The 15616-nt window shown below is 42.3% G+C and overlaps 1 protein-coding gene across 5 annotated transcripts in view; it reads right to left on the bottom strand.

Moving 5' to 3' along the window:
* Nucleotides 1-14936, bottom strand: part of TASOR (transcription activation suppressor) — a 61922-nt gene extending 46986 nt beyond the window's left edge. For all 5 annotated transcript variants that reach the window (XM_029050542.2, XM_029050544.2, XM_029050543.2 and 2 more), the window contains exons 1-2: nucleotides 14873-14936; nucleotides 14217-14599 (exon numbers count right to left, since the gene is read on the bottom strand). In XM_029050542.2, coding sequence (XP_028906375.1) covers nucleotides 14217-14583 — 367 coding nt within the window. In that variant the 5' untranslated portion in view covers nucleotides 14584-14599; nucleotides 14873-14936. The remainder of the gene's footprint in view (nucleotides 1-14216; nucleotides 14600-14872) is intronic.
* Nucleotides 14937-15616: the final 680 nt, after the last annotated feature.

Genomic DNA, 15616 nt, shown 5'->3' with positions numbered 1-15616 from the left:
GGCAATTACAGGACAATGAAAACAGACATTGCCCTCTAAGAACAGAAGCACTGATGGTACCTGGTCAGTTCACAAGCTGCGTCAATTCCACAGCACGAAGAAAAACTAGACTACTGAATGAAAGGCAACTCACAGTCCTTTTGGAGTCTGTTCAGAACAATGGCTATCAAGGGATTGGCAAACATTCACTTCGATCAGGCCTTCCAAATCTACCCAGAGGTATAAGTGACCATCTGATAACATTATCCCACCCATAAAACAAAAGCACTTTGCCACCTTTGTCAGTTCATATGCCCACACTGATGAGTGGCGATGAAGAATGATTTGACAAAGCCTTAGAAAGACATCTCCAAAATATCATCAGCTTGATAACTAATAAACTACGTAAAATGGGCAATCTAAGGTGAGAGATGGTAGTGAGCTCCAAACGTGGAAGAAAGTCACCAGCTTGCAGAGGAATGGCATAACAACAGTGGCCTATTCTTGGTGGATGAATGCACCTGCACACTATCCTGTGATCACTAAACACCATCTTCTACCTGCCTAATGAAAGGAAAGCATCCTGCCAACATCCACAATCTAAACAGTGGCCTCTCATCAACTATATCAAAACAGAGCTGAGGGACCTCAAGGATGTGTGGGTTACAGCAGCCGTGAATGGAGCAGAGTGCCCAAGGGAACATCTTCTGATAAGCTCCTAGCTCCCACTGAGTGTACAACCTCTTCCAACTACCAAGACAGATATACAGCCTCGTGGAAAATGACTTCCACAAGGAGCTCTGCAGCAAAACTGCAATAGCCATTTCAAAGAGGAAACTAACCCCAATCTCCAGTATAAACAGGGCATAGACAGTTCTCCATAATACGATCTACTAAACAGCTGCTGAGTTTACTACAAACATCTGAAAGGATAAAAAGTGTACTTGTACCAAAACAAGTACGGCATCAAAATCACTTGGCAGTCTACCTCCCGACAGACAAAAGCAAGGCATACAGAAACGCATGTTGCAAAATGCCAATCAAGATAAGGAACAAGTTTGACAGGTGGCAGGTGAGATGCCAAAGCAGAAGAGATCCAAGGCTATGCCAACTATCACCAAACACTTCAACATGTCATTAAAAGTTACATGTGTTTGTATGTGCTATTATAGTGCCTCTGAAGGCGGTTTCAGCCTCATCACAGATAAAATGTTGTTGTCATCCCTCCTTAATATCCTTCTCAACACGCTCTGAAGATGAGGTCCTGCAAAACACTGAACACGTGCCAACGTGAAAAAGCATGGCACATCACCCAGCTACTGAGGAACTCAACACACAGTCAGAACCATGGAGAGGGCACCCTTTGCTGAGATGTACAAGCATGCAGGGGACACTCTGCTTAAACCCTTAATCTTCCTCAACATAAGGAACACTGAGGAGATGCCACAAGATCTCAAAGATGCCATCATCATCTTCAAGAATCAGTCATATTTATTAAGCACTTAACTGTGTGCAGATTACTGTATTGAGGGTTTGGGCGAGTCCAATAATAGATTTCACAGACACGTTCCCTGCCCACAACGGGCTTACAGTCTAGGGAAGCAGCATGGCTTAGTGGAAAGAACCTGGGCTTGGGAGTCAGAGGTCGTGAGTTCTAATCCTGGCTCTGCCACGTGCCAGCTGTGAGATTTTGGGCAAGTCACTTCACTTCTCTGTGCCTCAGTGACCTCATCTGTACAATGGGGATTATGACTGTGAGCCCCACAAGGGACAACCTGATCACCTTGTATCCTCCCCAGCGATTAGAACAGTGCTTTGCACTTTTCTCGAGACTGGGTGAAAGATCAGAATGTGGCAACTAAGAAAGCATTACAATACTCTACACTGCTGGAAGCCCCCTAAACAGAATACTCCTGGATTAGCTATTGAAAGTATTGTTGATGCCCACTCCCGGAATCACAATGTGCTTCAGACCAGTTTGGCACCCTGGGCGTAATCTTTACAGCATGTCAGGTACAGAAAATTTTTCACAGACCATAAGATAGCATTCGACACCATCAGCAGTTCTGGACTCTGGAAATAGCTTAGTAAATTTGGCTGCCTTCAAAATTAATTAAAATGCTGGGACTTTTAAATGGTATTTGTTAAGTGCAGATACAACCTAATCAGGTCAGACACAGGACACGTCCCACATGGGGCCCAGAGTCTAAATCCTCATTTTTCAGATGGGGGTAACAGGCACAGAGAAGTGACTTGCCCAAGGTCAAACGGCAGACAAGTGGCGGAGCTGGAATTAGAATCCAGGTCCTTTGACTCCCAGGTCCGTGCTCTTTCCACTAGGTCACGCAGCTTCTCAAACGGTATTGAGTGTTTACTGTGGTCATAGCAGTGTACAAAACGCCTGGGAGAATACAACAAAAAAAGAGTATGCATAAACTTCATGATGGGATGGCTGGCCATGTCAGAGCCAAGGAGTGCCTTGTCTGATCCACTCCCCATTGCCAGTGAGGTACATAGTAGACCTTTCTCTGGTCCAGTTGATTTGACACAGTCATACAGAACACTGCAACAGAAGAGAAGATCCAAGCATGAAAATATGCTTCCACTCCTCTGGAAAACTTTTCCAACTCAGACTGATTGCATCATCTGAAGTCCAAGACAAAAATCAGGCAAGAATTGCTGCACACAGATGATTGCACCCTTAAGATACACAAGCAGGAAGACCTAGTCCACCAAATTTTAAAGCTTCTTGAGAGCAGGGATTGAATCTACCAATTCTACTCTCTAGTGCTCTACACAGAATAAGTTCCCAAATGCTATTCATTGATTAGGCCACTTCATCAAACCAACCAGATGTTGGCTTGAAGACAAACGTAAAGAACACCCAAATTCAGCCCGCACCAAGGAAGCTCTACACAACTGAAAGTCTACATTTGCAACACTGTCACAAAATTCTGCTAGCTGAGCAGCACAATGGCCAATGATAGAACAGACCAAATCAAGAAGGGTCAGTGCACCCTCTGAAGCTGTTAACCAGGGTGGTGGCAACGAAACAATGGGCTTCATACCAAACTAAAGACCTATACAGCTGTAGTGTCATCCAACTTTCTTTACCATTATGAGACCTATACTCCTCACCGATGTCACACCCAATTCCTCAAGCAATTCCATCGATGTCACTTACAGGCTATACTCAACATCAAAAGGCAAGACAGGATCATAAGCAACAAATTCCTAGAACCAAGTAGGTCTACTACTGAAGCTATGCTCACTTCAATAGAGGTTACCCAAATGGCTGCTAAAAAGTGAGCTGAAATTGGGAAAATAAAAGCAAGGTGGACAGTGGAAACACTTCAATTTAGAAAACCTATGTTGCATTTCAGCTGAAAACTGGGAGTCAGCTGCTGCATTCAAGCCAGGATGACACAGTGCAATCAAAAAGAAAGAGCTGTATTGGAGCAGAAGCTTCATGATGACTGCGGCAAGGCAAAAGCAAGAGGAGCAAAACAAAGATGGTCTTTGGGTGTGTAACACGTGGCCATAACTGTGGGTCCCACAATGCCTTTCTGGCCACCAAGAACTTTTGCTAAATTTTAACATCTCGTTTGAGCAGGAGAAGAATTACATACTCTTGATTATGTAGGTGTGGTTCACCTACAATGTGGATTGTCCATGTTCTTCCCACTAGGAGTCGGTGCAGAGAAGGGCACCCAAGCCAAGAATTTCCTGGCCTCCTCTACAAGAATTGCAATGGTGAGCAGAAATTGGGATATCCAGCCTTGTTCAATGCCACAGCTCTCATGGCAAAGGCTGTACGTTTACTCGTTCCAACCTATCACTGCATCTTCTGTTAAGGCGGCATATGCAAACCAAAAAAAATTGCCAGCCTGCAACAAAAGAATTGGATGGCAGAGACTTGGGGGAGCACTTGAGCCAATGACCTTCCTAACTTCAGCAGGAGAGGTGTTTTTCTACTTTCTGGTTCACCCAAACTGGAAAATCTGAAGTTAACTGTATTTCCAGGTAGTGGTTATTAAGCGGTCAGTACTGTATTACATCTACTTTGTAAGTAACCACCCCTACACTTGTACATTTTACAATGATAGCTGCTTTGCTTTTATTGCAAAGTTTTAACAATGGCTTTCAGATGTTAAGAGATGAATAATTTTGACACTCCCCAAACAGTTGCTGGTAACAACATAACAGGTGATGCTAGCTACATATATAATTTTGAAAAGACTATTCCCCATTGGCAGCTAAATTTCAAACACTGCAATATATTTCAATTCAAAATTTAACCCACCCCCATAAGTGCCAATGGGAACAATCGCCCACCTCACGCAGTTTCAAGAGCTGGACTCCCAACCTCACTCATCTTAGGTCTGACATCTGAGCATTTTCAATCAAGGTTTAAAAGTCCCCAAATGGTGACATTCTGGCCTGTTAGGTCTCCTCCAAGTCCTCCCCCAACACTCCACAATGCACATCCTGTCCCCTCTTCACCCTCATAAATGAAGATCTTCATCCTAAAAAATATAAAAGGCCTTACACAATGTAAAAAGGGGCTGTCTTTTCTAAAACTGCTTAAATTTTGTTATAAGCAACATCTAAATGGCTATGAAAATGAGAGTTTCAATTGAGTATTTAACAGGTACAGAAACTCAAGAGAACATTTGCATCGAGCTGGCCCTTTCAGATAAAGGAAACAAGAAATGAACAAATGCATCTATAACAATGCATTAAATGCTTAACATAGTAGAAAATGAACCAGTTGGAGAAATCAAATATATTTCAATATGGTGCACACTCCTAAATCATTAAAGCAGGATAGCGTAAAGAAAAAAAGAATCATTTGTACACAAACGGTGTTTTTGAACACTGGCCTACTATGCAAATTTTTTCATCTCTAGTTACCAGAGTTCATACTGACACTAAAATCAGTCAATTGATGGCACTTACTGAGTGCTGTGTACAGAGGCCTCTATTAAGTGCTTGTGAGAGTACAATATAACAGAGCTGGTGGGCATATTTCCTGCCCAAAACAAGCTTAGTTTAGAGGATAAACCCAAGTACGTGAACAAAGATGTTCTTTTTTTAAAATCATTACTGAAATCCTACTACACTACCCAACTCTCAAAACATAAAATGTTGCACTTCCTTCTCAATCACTTGAAATCCTTACTATATAGGAGATGAAAGTTGAATTCAAATTCTTGTTTTCTATTTTCCAAAGTTTGTTTTTTTTTTTACAGCTGAAATGAATTCATTGTTTTTCAGGACCCAACCTTTTTCAAATTAATTAGTTTTGATCATGGGGTTGGGGAGGAAGATCAAGAAACAGTGAAGATACCATGAAAATAATGAAATACAGAGGCACTCATTAAAATGACAGAAAAAAAGGCAAACATTTAAATTGAGTCAATTTCTCATGTTTCTGTCTTCAAAAGTAAGCCAATACAATTTTTAAAAATTCATTCATTCATTCAAGAGTATTTATTGAGCGCTATGTGCAGAGCACTGTACTAAGCACTTGGAATGTACAATTCGGCGACAGAGACAGTCCCTGCCCATTAACGGGCTTACAGTCTAATCTGGGGAGAGACAGACAAAAATAATAGCAATAAATAGAATCAAGGGGATGTACATCTCATTAACAAAATAGAGTAATAAAAATATATACAAATGAGCGTATGAGCACAGTGCTGAGGGGAGGGGGACAGGGGGAGGAGCAGAGGGAAGGGGGGAAAAGGGGACTTAGCTGAGGGAAGGTGAAAGGGGGAGGTAGAGAAGGAGCAGAGGGAAAAGGGGGGGAAAAGGGGGCTTAGCTGAGGGGAGGGGGGGCAGAGAGGGAGCAGAGGGAAAAGGGGTAGCTCAGTCTGGGAAGGCCTCTTGGAGGAGGTGAGCTCTCAGTAGGAGTATAAAATCATTTATACCCTTTAAACAAAATGTTTTCAAATATTCAAAACTAGTATTAGGCACTTTAAAATTCTGGGCAAGGAGAGGGGAGCAAAATAAAACACTTCAGTATTGTTTTGTATAGTGCTCTCTACACACAGTAAGGACTCAAATATCATCAGCTTTAAAGCACTTAACTTGCCCCCTCACACCTTACTTCACTTATATAATAATAATGCCATTTATGTGCCAAATACTATTCTAAGCACAAGGTAATCAGGTTGGACAGTTACTGTTCCACATGGCGCTCACAGTCTTAATCCCCATTTTACAGATGAGGGAACTGAAGCACAGAGAAGTGAAGTGACTTGCCCAAGATCACACAGCAGACAAGTGGTGGAGCCAGGACTAGAACCCAGGTCCTTCTGACTCCCAGGCCCGCGTCTATCCACTACGCCATGCTGTTTACAACCCAGTCCACACAAACGGCAGGGACTGTCTCTATCTGTTGCCGACTTGTTCATCCCAAGCGCTTAGTACAGTGCTCTGCACATAGTAAGCGCTCAATAAATACTATTGAATGAATTTCACTCCTCTAATGCCAACTTAGTCCTTGTACCTCAATCTTGTCTATCTTACTGCCCACCCCTTACCCACGTCCTCCACCCGATGTGGAACTCACTCCCTATTCATATATGGAGCACCACTCTCCCCACCTTCAAAGCCTTATTAAAATCACATCTCCGATAGGACTTCCCTGACGAAGCCCTCAATTCCCCTACTCCGTCACCCTTGCAATTAGATCTGTACCTTTTAAGCACTTGATATTCACCCCACCCTCAGCCCCACAGCACTTACGTTCATATCCACAATTTATTTATATTAATGTCTGTCTTCCCCTCTAAACTGCAAGTGCCTTGTGGACAGGAATCGGGTCTACCAACTCTGTTGTATTACACTCTTACAAGCCCTCAGTACCATGCTCTGCACATAGTAAATGCTCAAAAAATACCACTGATTAATTGATTTAGGAAGTTATACTAAAAAAGCTCACTGGTGTAAATTCCTGCCTCAAAAAGTAGTCAACAATCAATTTAGTTATGTGATTCTGTCCCAGATAAAACAAAAATGGGAGCATGACCAGTTAAAGTGTTGAGTGCTTTCTGGGCACTAGCAATTGCCTCACACTATAAAACCATGCTAAAGCAGACCCTAGTAATTGTTTCAATCAGCAAAGACCACTGTTTTAACCCTATTAAAAAGACTGGATTATTACCATACTTTAGGGGATATCTGCAATATTAATCTCAATGAGAGTGACACAAACTACATTTGGATAAATACTATCACTCTTATAATTTTAAGGTAAGTGCAGGTTGCCCACATGATTCCAAAATATTTTTATTTTGTTCAGGTAGCTGAGAATTTTTTTTTCTGGCTTCATAGAGTCCCATTGAAACAGACAGAGGCATGCCCCTTTAATTTGAGGCTGAAAAGGGTAGACTACTAAAACAGTCGGAAGAAGTTTCAGGAGAACAGAGAAGAATTAGGGGACAAACATTTCCTCCGCTGGAGATTCCGTTTCACCCCGTTCTTTGTTTTATGAAATATTTCCTGTTTAAATAACTTGATTTAAACAAGACAGACATCCTAGACATTTTTTTATGGTATTTGTTAAACTCCAGGCCCTGAACTACGTGCCAGGCACTGCACTAAAGACTGCAGTAGATACAAGCTAATCACATTGGACATCACTTAAGTGTATTTATTGAGTGCTGTGTGCAAAGCACTGTATTAAGTGCTTGGGAAAGCACAATATAAAGTTGGTAGATATATTCCCTGCCCACAACAAGCTCACAGTCCATGGCCCACATGGGACTCACAGCATTACTCCCCACTTTCAGATGAGGTAACAGGAAGGTAAGTGACTTGCCCAAGGTCACAGAGTAGACAATTTGGTCTAACCGTGAATGGGGGCAGTTCAGTAACCTTTTATATTTAGGACAGTTGCTCAATTCTCTTAAGTTGTGATGGTATTAACACCAATATCCTGAGTTATTCCTTGTAATCAGAAGAGACGTCATCTCAAACGGACATTTTAAAGGCTTAGTGGGTATAAGCCCATCTCCAGTGCTACAGAAAAGTCAAAAATGTCATTCTACCCAAACTCTAAAAATTAAGCCAGGATGTCCACGTTAACAAATGCATTCTGGAACATGTCATTCTACCCAAACTCTAAAAATTAAGCCAGGATGTCCACACTAACAAATGCATCCTGAAATAGTACAGTGTCATAGACCATCTAATAGGTTTTTGCTAGATTCTATTCTAACAGGCTAAATTTGGGAAAACTGAGATTTGCTATAGATAGCAAAAACAAATTCCCAATGGGAAAACTTCTCTATATACCAAAAGAATCCAGAAGAACCTTTATGCTGGACTTTATTTTCATGCCTGAGAAAACTGTTTTCATAATACATAAGGAATGCTTAAGTATTTTCCTACCTTTAAATTACTGATTATGATTAATTATGATTGATATTGAGAATGAGGAAATTGTACATAGATCACTTTATCCACTTATACTTCTTTCCAAGAAAGAGAAGTGGGTTTCTATGCCATTCAGTGAGGCATACATTCATTATACATTTTGAGAATGTAGTCCTCTAAAATACTACTTTTTAACCGGAGCCCTCAATTTATATGCTAGTATGGTAATTGGAATATATACCGGTTTAACTATATTCAGTAAGTGAATTCGGTAGCCAGTAAACTACAAATCGGAACAGAGCTATTTGCGATTTTCAAGCTATTTTGTAATAATGTTTTCTGGATTACTTCTGTACTTCAAGAAGTGCAACTACTTATTGGATTGTCACAAATTATCAAGTTTTTTGGTTTTTTATGGTATTTGTTAAGTGCTTACTATGGGCCAGGCACTGTTCCAAGCACTGGGGTAGGTACAAGATAATCAGGTTTGGACATAGGTCCCACATGGGGCTCACAATCTTAATCTCCATTTTACAGATAAGGGAACTACGGCACAGAGAATTGAAGTGACTTGCCCATGGTCACACAGCAGACAAGTGACGAGGCTTGGATTAGAACCAGGTCCTTATGACTCCCGGGTCTGTGCTCAATGCACTAGGCCAAGCTACTTGAGAACACGGTACTTAGGGCTGAAAACTAACAAAAAAACCAAAACTGTTCACAGATTCAGCGCTAACATGCTGCCAAAATAGAATGAAAAAATCTAATGGTTTATGCATTTAAGTCAGTTTCAGATCACACAAATCCTTCAGTTATTTCTAGATGGCTCAGATTGAGGTGGTTTATCAAATCGTAGCACTTACATCAAATAACTGTAAACATGTTAGATTGAATGAGATTTATTGTAAATGATACAGATTGTAAATTTTAAAGCAAGATCATTTAAGATTAAGTGCAATATACACTTTGAGGTCAAAGCATGCCAGCACTTCCACCAGTTAACCAATGGTGAGAATTAAACACTAGACTAACCCTTTAGGTTTCTTTTTATGTTGTTTCCCTCCTTGAAACCTATCTTAGTATCTGTTTTCCTCACTACACTGCAAACTCCTTAAGGTCAGGGATTGGATTTACGAAATATATTGTATTTTCTCAAGGGCTTAAGGTCAAGGATCAGGTTTACCGACTATACTGCATTTTCCCAAAGGCTTAATACAGTGCTCTGTCCAAAGTATGCGCTCAATAAATACCATCAACTGATGGATGACAACATCTGCATGGTACAACTTGGCAGAATTAGGCCCAGAAAGGATACAGAAGCCAAAGATTTGGGCTTAGAAGACCTATCTTCCATTACAAAGTATCATCATACTTTGACAGGGAAAGTGTTCCCCAATCTACCTGTTCCCTCAAAAAACCCTTCAAAACCCACAAAACATCTCAACTCTTGAGTATCTTCAATACCTAGAACTATTACATCAGTTTAGTCATTCATGAAGTGTTAAATTGTCTATACTGAGCCAATTTGAAAGTAGCAGTATTAAAAAAAGATATCAGGAATCAATCATCCATACGATTATTGAGGAGGGCATGGCAATTTCCTAAAAGACAGGATTTGTTCCCAGGGTCTTGACTAATCAACTGAAGGCTTTCAAAAAGGTCAACCTCACCGCCACGATTATCCGTAAGTGTGCCTGGCAGTAGTTCACAACATTCTAACATTCTATATAAAAAAAATATATATATATATATATATATATCTCACCCCAGATATCCACGTTGTGCAGAACAAAAAAAGTGTCCACTAATGAAAAACATCTACCGAATAGTAAAGTGTTTTGACTGCTCTTCTAGTCATTGCAAATTCATCAGCCCAAGGGAGTATCTTTATGTGTGCACAATGTGGTTGGAAATCTCAGTCTTTTCTGCCAAACTTGCACTCGTGGGGACACTTAACTGTCGGGGACATCATCTTCAAAGGACAACTAACTATTTCTGAAAGAACTGGAAGGTATGTAGTCAAAAATATTTCCAGTACATAGAACTATATTTTCCATTACCAATTTACTCGGTCTCAGATCGAGGAGTTGCATTTAAAAATAAAGGAAACCAAAACTAGTGAATCCTGGCCCCCCAAAAAACTCAAAATAGCTTGTTACTTGGAATCTTGAAAATTACTTGTTGATAGTAAACTGAGTGCTACCTTTTACTGCAAGAAACAAGGCCAATAATACAATCATTAAGTCAAATTAAAGCATTTTATTAAATAGAAAATTCAGAGCTACCTTCCCAAAAAGAGGTATATGTCCTTTTTTTAATGAAATCTACATGTAATAAAACTGTGATGGGCACAACTTGAACTCATTAAGAAGTGAACTGGAGATTCCAATAGTGGATAAAATCATGTAAATTCAGCATGTGGCCCTTTGTAGGTATTCTAGCTTTAGTCTGTAGATGGTGACTAAAAGTGCCACATAGCCTAGAGTGATTGCATAATTCACAAATGTATCAGATTAGCCTACAGAGTCCTTCCTTTTGGATGTTCACACACCAGATATTTCCTACTGTTAATCAAAAAAGGGGCCAGTGTAATTATGGTTAAGTCTTCTTCTAAGATTCTTAAAAAACGGTTCCTTGATTAAACCTAGCAGGCCGGGTCAACAAATGATCTCCTACCTCAATACGCTATCAATGCATTCTGTAACTATTAAAGGTTTTTCTTTATTTTAAAAGACCTCTTATAAGTACCGTGGTTAATTCTTTACCTGAGGGCCATTATGCTTTAACGTCCTCAAAGAGAAATAATGCAGAAGCACCTTTATCAGCGAGGATGAGGACCACGGGGAAGTAGCATGGCCTAGTGGACAGAGCACGAGCCTGGGAGTCGGAAGGACCTGGGTTCTGATCCTGCCTTTGCTATTTGTATGCTGTGTGACCTCTGGGCAAGCCACTTCTCTGGGCCTCAGTTACCTCATCTGTAAAATGGGGATAAAGACTGTGAGCCCCAGGTGGACCAAGGACCGTGTCCAACCTAATTAGCTTCTACCTATCCAACATTTAGAAAAGCGCTTCAGCGCTTAACAAATACCATCAATATTACGTTACACAAGTAGAAACTACTGCATCCAGATAAAACTACTGGCAAATTAAGCATGATTTAGACCCCACTATTTGGCCACGTCACTTCCAAGATGAGATAATTGGGATTTTTAGTGACCTCAGGTCAGGATGTTGAGATAGTGCACTCAGTTTTAAATTCTAACAGTTTCTTTCTTATCAAGTTGTTACTCATTAAGTTGACCAAAAAAAAAAAACAATTGATCAGGACTGAACTCAGTGACCATGTTGAACAAGATCCAACTTCAGATAGATCAAATGGTACCTTAATAAAAATTCTACCCTAGTCAATGGGTCATTGCACTACTTGAACAGCTGTCATTTAGGAAGAATATGATAGCTCTTCACAACTTAAAAATTTTGGTTAAAATGTCCCACTTAATTTCCTTACATCTTTCTCCTATACAGGAGAAATAAAGCATCTGACACTACGTGACAAATTTGGAAATTAGATTTCCCCAAGGAGAAGAGCCTCTAAAGAGTTGCCAAGAAGATCTCAGATTACATAATCCCTCAATTGCTTCCATTCTTAATTTATTCATTTAAAACCACACTTTCAAGAATCTGGATATTATGGTTAAAATGTTAAAAAAAAAAATCCAAACTTCCACGCACCACAGTTACAAAAGAACTGTGTTATTTAAATAGCTCATTTTGGACCCTCCTGATAAATAGCGACAAAGATACTTTTGAACATATTTCTATTTCACGTTTCAGTTTAAAAGTAGAAAGTGGCCATGGAAATCAGTCTTCGGATTTTTCCAATTTGTTAATTCCATGGATTTTAGAGGTACTTACGCCTAAAAGTCAAGAGGCTTCAATAAAGTTTTTAATAAACTACCTAGTATTAAAAGTATATATTTCATCCTAAAGGCTTCTAAAGTTCTTTATATACACGAAACATTCATTCGAGAGTAAAATGCAGCCAGCCACTTGGGAGTGGACTGAAACAGTAACTGTGTTTAGGAAGTTAAAAAGAAGAACCATTGTCATCCTGTGACTAAGACAGGCTTTTTTCAAATGCGGAATTCAGCTAATAAGCCTGATACTTGCTTAAAGCAATGAAGTCAATGCCTTTAAGTCTTCCAAAATCATCTTCTAGGATCTTCAGGAATCCTAAATGGTCAAGATGTTTCTTACTTTCAAGTCCCATGGAAGATACTCCTAACAAATCAACTGTTTTTCGCAATACAGGTAGCTGGGAAACCAGTTTACCCTATTTCTACCAGTTTCCAAAATTTAGGCTTTCCATAGGTCTCATCCAATTACCAAGAGGGCACGTGCTGGCTTAGTTTATAGTCTATGGATCAAGGCACATAAGAAAACGGAGTCCCAAAATGGCCAACAGCTCTGCTTCAACAAAATCAAGCAGTTCCTCTTTTTCATTCCATGCATGTAAAACCTTGTTTCAAGCTCCCAGGACCAATTTAAACTAAGATTAAAGATAAAACAGCCCTTCCTATGATCTACTGAGCAAAAATCCCATTATTTTCTAATTATTCATGAAAGACTGCCAAATAAAGCTTTGACAGAAGTCAGTCTTAAACCACGGCAGATAGGAAGAGTTTCCTAGAGAAAGAATACGGTGGGAGTAGGGAGAGAATAAGCCTCACTGGAAGCTTAAATTAGAAGGAACAAATGAGTAGAGAACTGTAGGGAATAATCCCATAAGAGAAATTAGAGGATCGCCAGCGCATCAATAGCCTAAGTAGGTTCTTAGAAGGCACAACATAAAAGACAGGCCCATATCAATCGATTCTTATAGCATGATCCTTGGTAAATACGCGGTTAAGGCAAATGTTTCTGTTTCTCTGGGTACAAACCCAAAGGGGTGCCATTTTAAAACCAGAAATCTTGCCATCAGATGAACTTCAAGAATGACCAACGGGTGATTTCTGCCAACCTCGTTCTCTGCAGTAAGCGTGAGCTGACTCTGCAAATGGTCAATGGCTAGTTTTTCCAGGAGAAATTATTGCAATATGAATGAACCTACCTTTCCATTCTTGTGAGTTGTTCTAAAGGAAAGGCAGCCTAACCGAAGATGGAAAAGGAAATGACCAACCAAGTCAATCGGTCCATACTCTTGCTCATATAAACCTCTTCAAGAATTGACGTACCTATATGGAAATGAACTGAGATGGCAACGGCGGGGGTTCACGAATCCTACGGACCTACCAGTGGGCAAAGACTTCGAACATATGGGAGATGTTGACATCAAGCAAATCCCAAGTAGAAAAGTACTGAAGGGTCTCCCGATAAGAGAAGGATAAGACTCAAAGTCCTCCCTTTAAACGGATTTGGGAGGGGAAAAAAAATAATTCCCACAAACCAGAGACACTTCTCAAAAGCATCTTGAAGAGGACAAACCAGCTTCTGCTTTCGGGGGAAAGAGAGAGAGAAGGGTGGATCAGAATCATCTTCCCTCTCGGAGATCGCTGGCTTTATTTACTCGTTTTAACCCTGCACTATATCCAACTCCGATAGGAAGGGGGAGCGGAGAGGTAAAATGGATTGTACCACACGTTTCCACTCCCACTCACCTCGCCTCCAGCTAGATAATCTGGGTGCTGGTTTGAGAGGGTGAGGAAGAAGGCGAAGTCTGCATGCGTGCGTGTGGGTGTGTGGAGAGTGTGGCGAGCGAGGGGAAGAGGGGGGCAGAGAGAGGGAAAGGGGGGGGGAGAAGAGGACGCTTATGAAAAGATGGAGAAGAAGGGGGTGGGGAAGGAAGGAACAACCTTTCTTTTCTCGGCTCTTCCTGGGGATCTGAAAGTTCCGCTTAACAGGCAATTCTTCAGGGCCTTTGGGCAGAGCCGCCGCGACCACCTTAAGGGGATCCTTGGGCTGCTCCTGGGCAAGGATCCTACTGCCACTGAGGCAACTGCCGCCGCCGCGACCGCCGCCCCTACACTCTGCTGCGGCAACCGACACCACCTCCTCGGGGCTGCCGGACTCCGCGCTGCGGCCGCCGCCATTTTGGGTGGAAAGCTTGGGCTCCGGCGCCGCCTGGTTCGTGCTGGGGCCGCCGTCGCCACCGCTCTCGCCGCCGAGGTGCTGTTTCTTCTCCGTGTGCGGAGGCGCCTCCTTCCCCGGAGCAGCCGCCATCGGACCGGGTGGATATCTAGGAAACGTTAGAGAGGGGTGGGGGGGAGGGGGAGAGGAAAGAGAGGGGTGGGGGGGGAGGGGGAGAGGGAAGAGAGGGGTGAAGGAAAGAGGGGAGGAGAAAACTCTCCTCGGCTGAATGGCCTCAACCCCACATCTTTCGTCCCCGCCCCACCTCCGCCCGCTTTCCTTTTCTTCTCCGATCCTCTCTTCCGCTCGCTCCTCTATCTATCTATCTATCTACCTACCTACCTACCTACCTACCTACCTACCTACCTATATAGCTACCTACCTCACACCCAAGCCAGGCTCCACCAACGCGGTTACCCCTCCGCCTCTCGCTTTATCTCCTCCCCTCCTCTCCCCTCCCCTCCCCTCCCGGGTCCCTGTACGGCCCGCGTCGCGGCTGAAGAGGCGGAACCGCTCGTGGATTATCGGCCAATGGGAGGACCGCGCCATCTTATAAAGACCCGGGAAAACCGTGGCTGCAGAGGAATTGGAGTGGGTCAGCTTTTCTCCAGCCGATCTCCTCGGCGAAGTGCGAAAGACGCGAGCTTTCCGGGCAGGAACCCGAATCCGCCCAATATCCCCAAGCGTGGAGTTGGCGGCCGGTGCAGAGTATTCTCAGCTTTCACCGTTAAGGCCCAGGCCAAGGTTAAGGGTTCATTGGGGAAGGTAGAAGTTAATTGGTTTGGACACGGTCCTTGCCCCGGGTGGGCCTCACGGGCTGATCCCCGTTTTACAGGTGAGGCCACTGAGGCACAGAGAAACAAAGTGGCGAGCCCCCAAATCACACCACGGATGGAGCTGGGATTTGGAACCCAGGGCCTCGGACTTCCAGGCCCAGGCTCTATCCACTAGGCCACACCGCTTCTCAAGTAGGAAGCGTTGCGGCCTGAGAGATGACTGGGCAGTGAAGACAGAGAAGCAGACCTGTGGCAAACATGGCCCATCTTCCACTTGGAAATTTAACTACTACGTAGCAAGCAACCGATAACTCCCTGCCCTGCGAAACCGAAACAGCACCACGGACACA

The sequence above is a fragment of the Ornithorhynchus anatinus genome, chromosome X1 (assembly GCF_004115215.2).
Source record: "Ornithorhynchus anatinus isolate Pmale09 chromosome X1, mOrnAna1.pri.v4, whole genome shotgun sequence".
Lineage (NCBI taxonomy): Eukaryota > Metazoa > Chordata > Mammalia > Monotremata > Ornithorhynchidae > Ornithorhynchus > Ornithorhynchus anatinus.
The sequence above is the reverse complement of the archived record's forward strand: the minus strand, read 5'-3'. Positions and strand labels throughout refer to the sequence as shown.